This window comes from Protopterus annectens, chromosome 16.part0, assembly GCF_019279795.1.
Source record: "Protopterus annectens isolate FY-2018-M chromosome 16.part0, PAN1.0, whole genome shotgun sequence".
In the NCBI taxonomy this organism is placed as follows: domain Eukaryota; kingdom Metazoa; phylum Chordata; order Ceratodontiformes; family Protopteridae; genus Protopterus; species Protopterus annectens.
The window spans coordinates 306,707,855-306,720,427 of record NC_056750.1 but is presented as its reverse complement, the minus strand read 5'-3'; the positions used below and the strand labels follow the sequence as shown (position 1 = coordinate 306,720,427).

The following is a 12,573-nucleotide window of genomic DNA, read 5'->3' as shown; positions in this document are numbered from 1 at the left end:
TCTTTATCCAGAAGTGATTATTACAGCCCAGATGATACCCAAATTCTTGACTGAAATGGGTGATTTGGTTTGCAATCAAAGTTTACTAATAGATAAGGTTACTATTAGGAAGAAAGTTAACAGTAATGAGTATAGCAAATATGTTGATTGCCTACCGAAACACATATTCCTGAGGCTAGATTGATTAAGGAGATTGTCATTTCCAAATACTTCACAAATTCAGACATAATGATTGATGCACAACAATCTGTAGTGGTTCCAACTAACAGTAGTATTCTACTGAACCCTCCAAGGTAGATCAGGTTATTCATACGTAGACTTGGGTAGAAATTACCAATGTTGAGATAAAATTTTATTTACTGGCAACCAGAAGATTGAAACAGCTGATGCTGGCCCATCTAAGTCTGGTTATAATGTGCAGACTCTAGGGTTAAGTGAGTCTATATTTTTATAGTGTGTTGGCCAAGCCCAGATATTGTTAATGGGATGAATTTATAAATAAATTGACATGGTTAGAAACTAAATGCTTTATCAGTTTTGGTACTCTTTACCCAAGGGGATTAAATCTTGATATAAATTTAAATGTTGGGTAAGAGTTGATAGAGTTAGAACGTACATGATTTCTCTCTTTGGTTTGTTCTGTTCTTGTAAATTCTTAAATTTGTATTTTTCAATACTGAAGTTTTCAGTGTATTTATTATTCAAATATAGTATTTATATATATATATAATATTAGACATTTAGAAGTACAGAAGTTGGGTAGCACTGATGTTATTTATAAGATAGAACTTCAGTGTAGTTATTTTAGAGCACGGCACTTTAAAATGGAATGTTTTAGTGTTTACATACTTAACAGGAACGGGCATTGCAATTTGTATTTAATTATATTCGATTAGTATGAATCATATTTAATCAATTTTGGATTATTCATTTATTTCATGAATGTAGTAGTATAAAATGCTGAACCCTATGTGTGGTAAATATTCCTTGGAGTCGTGAGCCCAGGTACCGGATACACCAGTAAAGCTTTTTTTCCTACAGTTTCCTGGTATGGTGTGTCTATTTGAGTCTATGTTGAAACCAGAAATTAAACATCTGAACAAAACAGACAATACTTTTCTGACAATTTCAGCATTAACATGATTTAAATTAATTGATATTTATCATCTTTTGCCCAAACTGTGTTCTATTTATCCAAACTATGGGGTTATGGTTATTCATATAGGTACCCCCTCCCTTAATCTTATGAAAAATGCATTACTTACAATATTAGAATATTTAGAGACCCATAATGTTACTTGTATAGTCAGTGAAATTATTACATTTCCCTCTTGGTCTAAAGACCCATAATGTTACTTGTATAGTCAGTGAAATTATTACATTTCCCTCTTGGTCTAATTACTTGTTTACAAAGGCTCACACGTATAACACTTGGTTGAAGCAGATGACCTTAGTTTAAAATGGCAAGATGGTAACTTATTGTGAAGACTATGTCCTGAATTGCTGAATATTCTCTAGAGATGTACTACATTTAAATGATTATAGGACATCATATGTAGCTTACAAAATTTATGAAGTGCGTGTGTGTGTGTGTATATATATATATATATATATATATATATATATATATATATATATTTTAAAAAGGGGATTGAAATCAACAGACATTTCCCATTAGATTTTTTTCTAATGAAATAAAGTGTTTTTATTGCTATGCTAGAAGTTTAGGCAATAAATGTCTTAGACCTACTTTTCATGGAGGAGGTGTGACATTATTGGTTTGTAATGCCATTCCATTGATTTTTATTAAGTTTCAAAGCTGAGTTGGAAACAATTTCAGTTCAGTTGTTTGTTAAACTATATTGAAAAGCAATTGTAATAGTTTTGAGTTATAAACTCTGAATATGAGTAGTGCAGTTCACTGAAACTTTTTAAATAATTTGGATAACTGCTTTGTGGAAAATGTAATATTATTCTCTTGGGAGATTTAAATTATCCAAGTATTGACTGATTATCAAAATCTTCTAATGTTATTTATGAAAGAGAGTTTCTAGATATTCCTGCTTTCTACAGGTTGATCCAACTGGTTACCTCCTCCACTAGATGTCTAACTACACTACATATTGTTGTAACCAATGTTCTGGCCATTATTCACCAAGTAGAAGTTGTTCCTCCTCTTAGTAGATCTTATCATAATGACAGCAATTTTTTCTTGTATTATAGGGCAGCTGAATATGGTAAAAAACGTATTTAAACATATAGATTTTAATGGTTTGTGTAAGCAAATATTTCAGACAAACTGGTCTTTCCTTTCATTAATTCTTAGTTTAGAGTTTAGGGATTCCAGACTGGAAAATATATTAGGCCCTTGCTATCTGCAAGTAAGCAACACTGCTGCACTTTCTTTTAAGAAAACTCTGTGGTGGTCAAAACCAATTAATAGCTTATACAGATGTAAAAAAACAACAACAAAAAACTGAGCCTATAAGGTGGTAATGAATTTTTCTTCTGCTGTTAATAGAAGCAAATGTAATAAAATATGTAAACTTTTGAAAAAAGAAATAAAGCTTGCACATTACTGATATGTCTAATAAAAACTAGGGAATGGAATAACTCATGATGTGAACATTTTTGCTAGTGAATTTAGTTGATGTTTTTTTTTCAGAATTTAACCCCCATGCTGATTTAGAAAACTGTTATTCGTTTAATTTTGTGCCTGGAGTATATGCAACAATTTTAGAGTCTTCTATTACCTGGGTTTTGAATAAAATTAAGAGATCTGCCTCCATCGGTCCAGATTTAATTCCAGGTTATTTATTAGTTAGAATGAAAGAAGCTTTAACACTTGTTTTATATGAAATATTTTCTAAACTATTGGTTGCTGAATACATACCAATTTTCTGGAAACTTTCATGTGTTATCCCTGTTTACAAAAATAGAGATAAAGAAATGATAAAAATAAACTACAGGCCAATTAGTTTAACTTCTCTTTTAGGGAAAACATTTGAAAGATGTCTGATTGACTCAATAGACAAGTACAAATATGGATAGCCAGGATTTGAATCAGCATGGGGTTATTACTAGTAGATTTAATCAGAGCAATTTAATAGGTTTATATGATCAGGTTACTCTAGCCATGGATTTGGGTTTACGCTAGTTGTTATTATTATTATTTATTTATTTATTTTGCATTTGGCTAAGGCTTTTGATAGCCTACCTCATCAAGTTATTAGTGATTGTCTTTTAAAATCTGAAATTGACTACCCTGTAGTCAAATGGATAATGCCTTGGCTGTACAAAAAAAACCCAAGAATTAGGATAAATAATGCTTAATCTGATTACTCATTTGTTAAGTCTGGTGCTCCTCTGGATTCTATATTGGATCTTTTTCTATTTAACATAGGTTTTTCTACTATACCTAAGAATGATAATTTTTTTTTATATTTAAATATGCAGATGATTGTAAGATAGGGTTTATAACTAAAAATGAATCAGATTTTGATTATCTTAAGAGCTATCTCTCTGTCTTGAGCAATCGGGCAATTAATGTAGGACTAAAACTTAATATGGATAGATGTAAGAATATATTTTTCTAACAAAATTTAAAATCATCATATTTATTTATCATCTATAGAACCTCAGGTAGTCAACTCTTATTGAGATCTGGGAATTCTCACTTCTAATTTGCATTTTAAAGAACATTCTGATGAAGTTTTAGACAAGGCTGTTATGTATGTAGGATTTCTGTTAAAAATCTTGCTACAAAAAATTAATATTTATGTGAATTACTTAAAACTTATATATGTGCAGCTATTGAATACAATATCACATTTTGTACATATAAACAGGCAAATTTAAATTGCTTAGAGAGGGTTCAAAGGAGATTTACAAAAAAAGGGTAGTCTCTGTGAAACATTTAGATTATTGTTCTAGATGCAACCATTTGAAGTTTTTTGTCTATTAGTTATAGATATATATCTGGTAAATTTGTACTTGCTTTTAAAATTTCTCATGATATTAGTTTACAGATTATGTTTGATACTGAAGTTAATAATAGTTTAGGAACTCTTAAACATGGTAATTTGAAATTCCTCACTAAAATGGGTAAACACAATATTAGACACCTGTTTATTACTGTCAGGATGACCCATCCCTGGAATAAATTACATGCACATAAAAGATTTGCAAAGATATTAGACTGTTTTAAAAGGAGTTTGTATGCTTGGTTTGGTGACAGGCTGTATGGATTTCCATTACATGAATCAGTGCTCTTAGATAGCTCTAGGGCCCGAGTGTGGTATAGGTTGTATTTATGTATGTATGCATGCATATGTGTGTGTGCATAACACTTATCATTAGGAAAGACATGACTTCTGTGTCCTGATATTTTCTTCTGTTTCTGACTGTGCTTTTGTATGTGTTTATCTTGCAGTATACAGAAAGAAAACCCGAATGAAAATGTGAAGAGTAACTCTAGACCCAATAGTGCTCTGAAGAATTCCCAGGATAACGCAAAACTGAAACGGGAAACAACTCCTTCTCGGGTGAGGTTTGATGATGAGTCCATGAATGATGTAGAGTCTCGCTATAAGGAACGGCTGAGTCATGTAAAAGTAGGAGAAAAAACAGTAAAGGGACCAACATTTGTCAAGTCTGGGAATCATTTGACATCAACAGATTTACAATTTGGAAAAGACAGTCACCACAAGACTTTAAATTTTCATTCAGTGCCAGCTATGGGTTTTAACAGGAAGCAAACACTGCAAAACATGGAAGGGGGTCAAATGAGGGAGTTGCGGAGCTCTCCACGTAACCCTGAGTTAGCAAGTTCTGCAAAAAATAAGCCTGAATTTAAAAAAGCTGAACAATCTTTACTGCCTAAAAGACAAGGCATTAATGAAATGACTTTATATAACAACCAGTCTGTTAGGTCATTTGGATGGAGGCAAAATACAGAGAAGGAAGCAACATCTTTGGAAGCAATAAAAATAAGTATCTGCAATACTCCTTTGGAAGAAGGACACAGTGCTAAAAGTAAACTTAAGCAGGAAGCCAGGAAGAACAAAGTTAATGCTGAGGAGAGCAAAAAGGAAGCACAGGCTTACCTGAATGTATCATCATCTAGGACGGCATGTAATGAAACAGGAGGAAGCAGTGAATCTGTAATGGAAAACCTTCACAAGCAACACCAAAATATAGAAGAAGAAAATGTGCCATTAAAATCAGAAACTACTGTTTCACCGTGTAAAGCTATGGTTGTAGATCCTGTTTCTTTCGCAGAAAGTAGCATAAACAGATCTAATGTTCTAAGCAAAGAAGCCAAAGAAGAATATTCAGACAAGCAATCTCTTCAGACTTTAAAGAGACAAAATGGAATTCCTAGTGATGACATACAGTATGGAGGTTACAGAGCTTCACCACCTAGCAGGTTGCAAGGGAAATGCACACAAGGTAAGATGTTACTATAGTCACATGGAAACTACAATAAATTGTGATAGCATTTCTGACAGCAAATATAGTTTACTGTTTTAACTATAAATATTTTTTCTGCATGCATTTGAATGCACAGAAATTGAGACAACTATTGTACAAGTAGATGAGAACAGGCTTGCTGCTTCAAAACACATGGAATATTAGTTGATTCTCTATGTGCATGTTTAAGTGTAGAAAGAACTTGAAACTAGTTCAGCCATAATAGTAAAATGTAAGATGTAGTAGCACGAAAATGTAAAATGTCGTAGCATGTTTTAAACATCAGCGTAGTGTTGTAATTGTTTACTTTAAAAAAAGAAATCAACAGATGAGTGAATACAACTGTCAGGAAATTAATCCATCTATCCATCCCTTCATCCATTGTCTGCATTTCTTCTTAAGTGCTTGTCCTGGTGAGGGTTACATTTTAACAGCTTGAGCAGGGTAGCTCAGACATCCCTGCTCCCAACAACCATGTCCAACTCATTCTGTGGGAGCCCAGGTGTTCTCAGACAAGCTGAGAGATATACTCACATCAACGCATCCTAAGTCTGCTTCAGGGCTGCCACACAGGGGTACTGTGCTTTGAGCACCTCCTGTGAGAATCACCTAGTGGCAGTCATCACAAGGTGCCCAAACCACCTGAACTGATTCCTCTTGATGTATATGAAAAATAGATATACCCTCATATCCTGGATTGCTGATCTCCTCATAATGCCATGGAGTGTTACCCCTTGCTACTTTATGAAAAAAAACAAAATGCAACTGCTTTTAACCATTATCTAATACTTTGGTAAGTGCCCAATGTTTATAGCAATAGGTGAAGATGCAGACATAGACTGAAACATAAATTAACAGCTCCCGTTATGACTCAACTCTCACTTCACAGTCTCAGTTTAATTTCACCAAGTCCTTTGGGTTTCTGAGACCATGATGGGAATGGATCCCATTCCTAAGTCAAAGTATGATTAAAGTTCATGAAATTAGTATTGTTTTGATCTTTAATGTTCACCAAAAGTGCTCTTCACAACACCCACAATGTGCCCACATTTGACTCCTTCTGCAATTTATACAGAGTTTCGTGTATCAATAGCATATCTAAAGATGACTGCAAAGTCTTTTTTATGAGACCCATTCCTTCTACTACTATTGGAACTGTCTGGGTATCCTTCTTCCACATTGCCCTCGCATCTGTCTACAAATCCTGGTAATTTATGACTTTGTCTCTCTATCTCTCTCTCTGTTTGCAAGACACTGTAATCACTGGGTGTAGCAATTTCAATGATCAATGCTCCTTTTTTCTTTTTTTCATGGACTACAATATCTGGTTTTCTTGCATCTATTTTATTGCACTGGTGGTAATGGGTAATCCCATGTGATATAAACTTCATCATTCTCTATATCGCTTTGTGTATTATGATTACAATTCTTCTCGGCTACTTCAATACTGTAATGTTTGCACAATCCCCAATGCTACAGTCTTGCCACATTATTATTCCTTTCAGTATACAGGCCTCTGCTATTAGTGTATCACACCCAGAAACAAGATGTGTGACTCTTTCCAGTGTTTCTCCCGCATGTTCAATAGACTTTGTAAATCAGCATGTACATAGTCCACTATCCTGGGCCCCTAATACTAACCTTTCATCTTTTTTTTTTTTTTTTTTAAATTCCCTCGCCTTAACCATTCTGGTGTCAGATCCTGATCGACATGCGTTTTTTCCAGAAGTTTTCTGTACTTGCAACTATATTTACACCTTTTCCACATTTTTTACCTTCTCATCTGATCCTTCTCCTTATATTCTTTCTTTTATTTTTTGGCACTTTCAGTTGCTCTCTGATTTTTGTTTACTTCTAGTTTGGTTTCCATTCTCTCTTGACACCAATATGCTTCCGCTAAACTAAGCAGGGAAGTCATCTTACATTTGTTCACTTCATGTTTCAAAACTTTCACTACATTTAGAGCTGGTAAGGTCAGCAGATGTGTATGCAGTCCTGCGATTGCAGATCTATACATGTAATCAATTGCGAGGAGGCCCATATCTCCTTCAGAACAAGGAATATATAATCTTGGTATACACTGATTTTTAAATACCATTTGATAAACATGAAGCATGTTTCTTGTTCTCCTGTCCAACTGATCCAATACCATTAGGGGCCAGTCAATCACCCCAAAACCGTAAGTTAGAACAGGATGTACAAATTGATTTATAACTTGAACTTTGTTCTTAAATATTAGGGCTGTTTTTTGTATTAATTTTAGTCTTCTAAAATACTCCTTTCTGAGTTTTGTTTGCATTTGTTAATGTTTTATTGTCAATCCTTCATCAGTTCCCAAATATGTATATACTCCTTCCTGCTCAAGTTCCTTTATATCACATTCCTGTCCCAGAATGATATTTTCTTGATGTTGCAGCTTTCCTGCTTTAAATGTTGATTTTGCACATTTATCAAGACCAAATGACATTCTGATGTATAAGAACATTTTAACCATTTCCAGTTGTGCTTTCAGCTCCTCACCTGATGAACTAAATAGTTTTAAATCATCCACAAAGGGAAGACAAGAAGTCTTTACACTGTGTTGTTGTCTGGGAAACAAATTGTTACCATGACCTAATCTGTTAAGTAGACAGCTTAATGGGTTAAAGGCAAGAAAAAGAGCAGGGGAGACAAACAGTCAGCTTGGAATATCCCACGCTGAATTTTTATCCCTGGGATAATAAATTGTCCTTTATCATGACTTAGCTGCAAAATGGTTTGCCACCGTTTTATGGTCACTGTAATGTAATTGATTAATGTAGAGTGTGTTTTATACATCTGTAAACATTTCTTTATCCATGAAAGTGAGAGGTGGTCAAATTTTGTTTTTAATCTCTCCATGCCCTACTTAGATTCTTCCCCTTTTTACAATTCTCCGTTATGATGTTATTTAACAACAAATGATCCTTTGTTCCATATGACTTTATTTTTTTACCCTTTTATTCTATTGCCATGATTGCATTTTCTTCTAAATGACTATAAACTCTGTCAGCATCAATTCCAGTATATAGTTTATACATTGTTGGAAGGCAAGTTATCGGTCTAGAGTTTTTAGGATAGTTTGCAGGTTCACTCTTAAGGAGATGTATTATTTTTCCTCTTATTAACCAGGCTGGTGTCTACTTGTGGGGTTGCATAAAAATAGTTCTTACTCAGGGCTAAATCTTTATTTAAAAATGTTAATTCTTTTAGCCAAAAGATAGGTGCTGCATCTGGGCCTGGGGTTTTCCATTTAGGCGCTTTTCTTAATTTTGTTTCGGTTTCTCTAGCAGTTACTTCATCCCATTTCATATTCTGTACATTTGGACTTGTTACTGTTTCTTTCATTTCTATCCGTTCATCATCTTTATTATGCTCAGCAAATCGTCTTAGATATTTCTCCAAAGTATGTCTATTCGTTCTTTTTGTTGGTGGTATTTCTATTCCTTTTGCTTTGTTTCCCAATTCTATGTAAAACTTTTTTGGGTCATGAAAGATTTGCTTAGTTTTATATGTATCTTTTATATTTATCTGTATATCTTCTATTTTTTTCTGCCTGATATCTTTAGTTTACTATTTGTAATAGTCTACAACAAGTAATGGTCTGTTGTAATACTGCACATTGCTTTTATCAAGTCTACCTTTCTAAATATTTTTGTTGACCTGCTCCCTCTTCTATACTCTTCTAACATTGGTACTTCTTCTCTTAATTGCTTTATAGTTTTCTCTATTCAATACTTCCATGATGACATTTAATTTCTCCCCCTCCTTTCCTTTATTGCCCCGTATTTTTGTGATACGACTTTATCTATTATTAATTTAACTGCACAGTAATATATCCTATTTACTTTTGTTATATCACATGAATTTCTTTTTTTAGTCTTGATAACTGTGTTAATTTCTATTTCTTTCATTGATCTTAATATGTCTATCTATCTCTATTTAAAAAAGTAACTCTTCCCTTAGATATTTTTCTTCTAGACTGAGGGCCCATTCCTTAGTCTCCATTTCCTGTGGACATTCTACAGAAAGTTCCAAAATATCTTCCTGTGTCAAATTCTCTTCAGCTGCATCCTGCATCATCGTCAGAGTTGCCACCATTTCCTGCTCCTCCCCTTGCTGGGCAGCTCCAACTGAACTTTTCTACTAGCTTCCAACTGAAGACTCCAGAGTATCTTCATGTGGTATGTGATCAGATGCTTCCCATTCCACCTGTTACTCCTTAATTTGGGGATTCATTCTTCCATCATGCTATGACTTTATCAGAGTTGGATTTTCTACACTATATCATTCAATTCACAGGTAATCCATAACTTCAGTTTCTATTTCTTTAACTTCTCCACTACTAATCCTCTTTTCTATTTCCCCTTTGCTTTCTTATTTTTTATATTGTAATTTTTTTCATATCTGGATGTCTTTGTCTGTATTTCTTTTCAAATATCTTTGGTGCTGCTTTTTGTATTGAATAGTTTTGCTTTCTCCTTTGTAGAAATGTTATATCATATTAAGTCTCCTGCTCCATCTGTTTCTCCTTACTTTAGAAACCCATTGAACCATCATGCTGTGACATAACCCGTGTTAGACTTTCTACACTAAATCCTTCACTTTGCAGGTATTCCATAACTTCAGCTTGTATTTGTTAAACTTCTGATTACTAATCTTCTGCTGTTTTATGTTCCCCCTTTGTGATCTTATTTTTTTGTGTTGTGAAATGTTCCATATCTAGGTGTTTTTTCATGTATTTCCCTTCAAATATCTTTGGAGATGCTTTTTGTATTGATTAGTTTGGCTTTCACCTTCTCATAAATATTGGATCATATCAGATCTTTCTTTCCCATGTTCATGTTTCTGTTTCATACCATTTACAAATCTCTAGGTTTTGTTCTTTATATTTTGCAGTTCCTCCGTTGCTTCTTTTTCTAAACAGCTCAAAGTTTCTTGGTCTATATAATGTTTTTCATGACTCTGTTGTATTAATGAGCACAAATTTGCATTTGAAGCTTTTGACAGTTTTTCTTGTCCAAGTATTCTTTTTTCCTTTAATTTCTCTCTTAATCTTTTTGAATATCTTCTACCCAGAAATCCTGAGCTTCTTGCATAATAGTAACAGTACATAGGCATGCCCAATAGGACACCTTTGATGCTTCTGCATCCATATTCATAGTAGTGTCCTGAAGCCCTATACCTTAACAAGACACCAACAAGGTCTTCTTCAACCTCCCTGCAGACAGAGTGAGAGAGGTGCACTCATTTCTGGGACCGAACCATAATGATTGATTTGAAGGTGCTGATATTTGCTCCTTCTGTGTAACACGCAGCAGTTAACAAATATATTGCATGTTGCAGACCTGCTTGATGGTAAGAAGACAACATTGTCTGTAAACAAGAAATATTTAATGGCTATGTCCCCAGACTGGATATTCTCCAGACCTTGGTTGTACCTTGATACCCTGCTAAAGAAAATAACAAATAGGAGGGTAGGTAAGATACGCCCCTGGTGGAATAAAAATATACTAACATATAATATTTTCTTCCAGATCTCAGACACTCTGTAGTAATATAAATAGTATATGCCTTTTAATGAAAATAATCCTGGCTACATTTACACAGAATGAATTAAGGATGTTCTGAGATCTGTTATAAAATAAGAAATAAAAGTAATTTCTGATTGTGCATGTCAACAGTATTTTCCTTTCAGAAATATTTTCCTAGGTCTGGTATCTCTCTCCAGTTTTACATCTCAATGCTATTTAGCTTTTAAGACTATTTTCTTGGATGCCCTACAGTTTAAGAAACTCAGATTAAATAACAGTGTCATTTTCACAAAAATCCTTCAGTGAAACAAAAAGTATTTGTGTAGGGGAGAAATCACCAACACCCTCTTGCTGGTCAGGACTTCACATTCCCAACAAAATGTATTTGACTACAAAGTTTGTGTAGCTATATTTAGTTGGAGGTGTTTTCATTCTATGAAAAATACATAGTAAGATAAATGAGAGAATCTTACCCCTACCATCAAATCTTACCTTTGAGAATCATCATGTCCCCCCTTCACCTTACAAAAGGAGGATTCAGGGATCAGCCAAAAATAGTGCTCATCTGTTTATTCAAAGCAACAATGTTTGATGAAAAAGAGAGAAAATAAAATAATTTGTGGATAGAATTTCCTGCATTTGGTGATGTTTCTATTCTCCTGGATCTGAACCAGTTGTTGCTAAAGTTTGGTGCTTCACTTTGGTGTTGCTTACTGTTGTTTGCTTTTGGTTTTCTAAATATTATCTATAATACGCCAGCAATTCTTTCCTTCATTTTGTAGCAATAACTGTTGCTGATTAACATCTTCCATCTGTCCTGCTGAAGAGATTTGCTTCTCAAATTATGTTATTCTTCCACAGTCTAGGACCTAATGCATTCCTGTCTTTCAAACTTTACTTTTACACACACACACACACACACACACACACACACACACACACACACACACACACACACACACACACACACACACACACACACAGTGGATATAAAAAGTGTACACACCCCTGTTAAAATGCCAGGTTTTTGTAATATAAAAAAATGAGACCACAATAAATCATTTCAAAACTTTTCCTACTTTTAATGTGACCTATAACCTGTACAATTCAATTGAAAAACAAACAAATATGTTAGGGGAAAAATATAAAAAATGTACAATAAGCAGGTTGCATTAGTGTGCACACCCTTAAACTAATACGGTCTTCTTGGGTACACACCTGCCATCAGTCAAAGAGACCCTGATTAACCCCAAATAAAGTTCAGCTGTCCTAGTAAGATTTTCCTGACATTTACTCAGTAGCCTGCTACAGCAAAAGTCATGGTTCGCAGAGAGCTTACAAAGCATCAAAGGGGATCTTATTGTTGAAAGGTATCAGTCAGGAGAAGGGTACAAAAAAATTTCCACAACATTGGATATAGCATGGAACACTGTGAAGACAGTCATCAAAAAGTGGAGAAAATAAGGGACAACAGTGACATTGGAAAGAACTGGACATCCCTCCATCCCTCCAAAATTGATGAAAAGACAAGATGAAAACTGGTCAGGGA

The 12,573-nt window shown here is 34.1% G+C and overlaps 1 protein-coding gene across 2 annotated transcripts in view; it reads left to right on the top strand.

Moving 5' to 3' along the window:
- Positions 1-12,573, top strand: part of LOC122790386 — a 239,908-nt gene that overhangs the window by 113,752 nt on the left and 113,583 nt on the right. For both annotated transcript variants that reach the window (XM_044057900.1, XM_044057899.1), the window contains exon 6: positions 4,433-5,451. In XM_044057900.1, the coding sequence (XP_043913835.1) occupies positions 4,433-5,451 (1,019 nt within the window). The remainder of the gene's footprint in view (positions 1-4,432; positions 5,452-12,573) is intronic.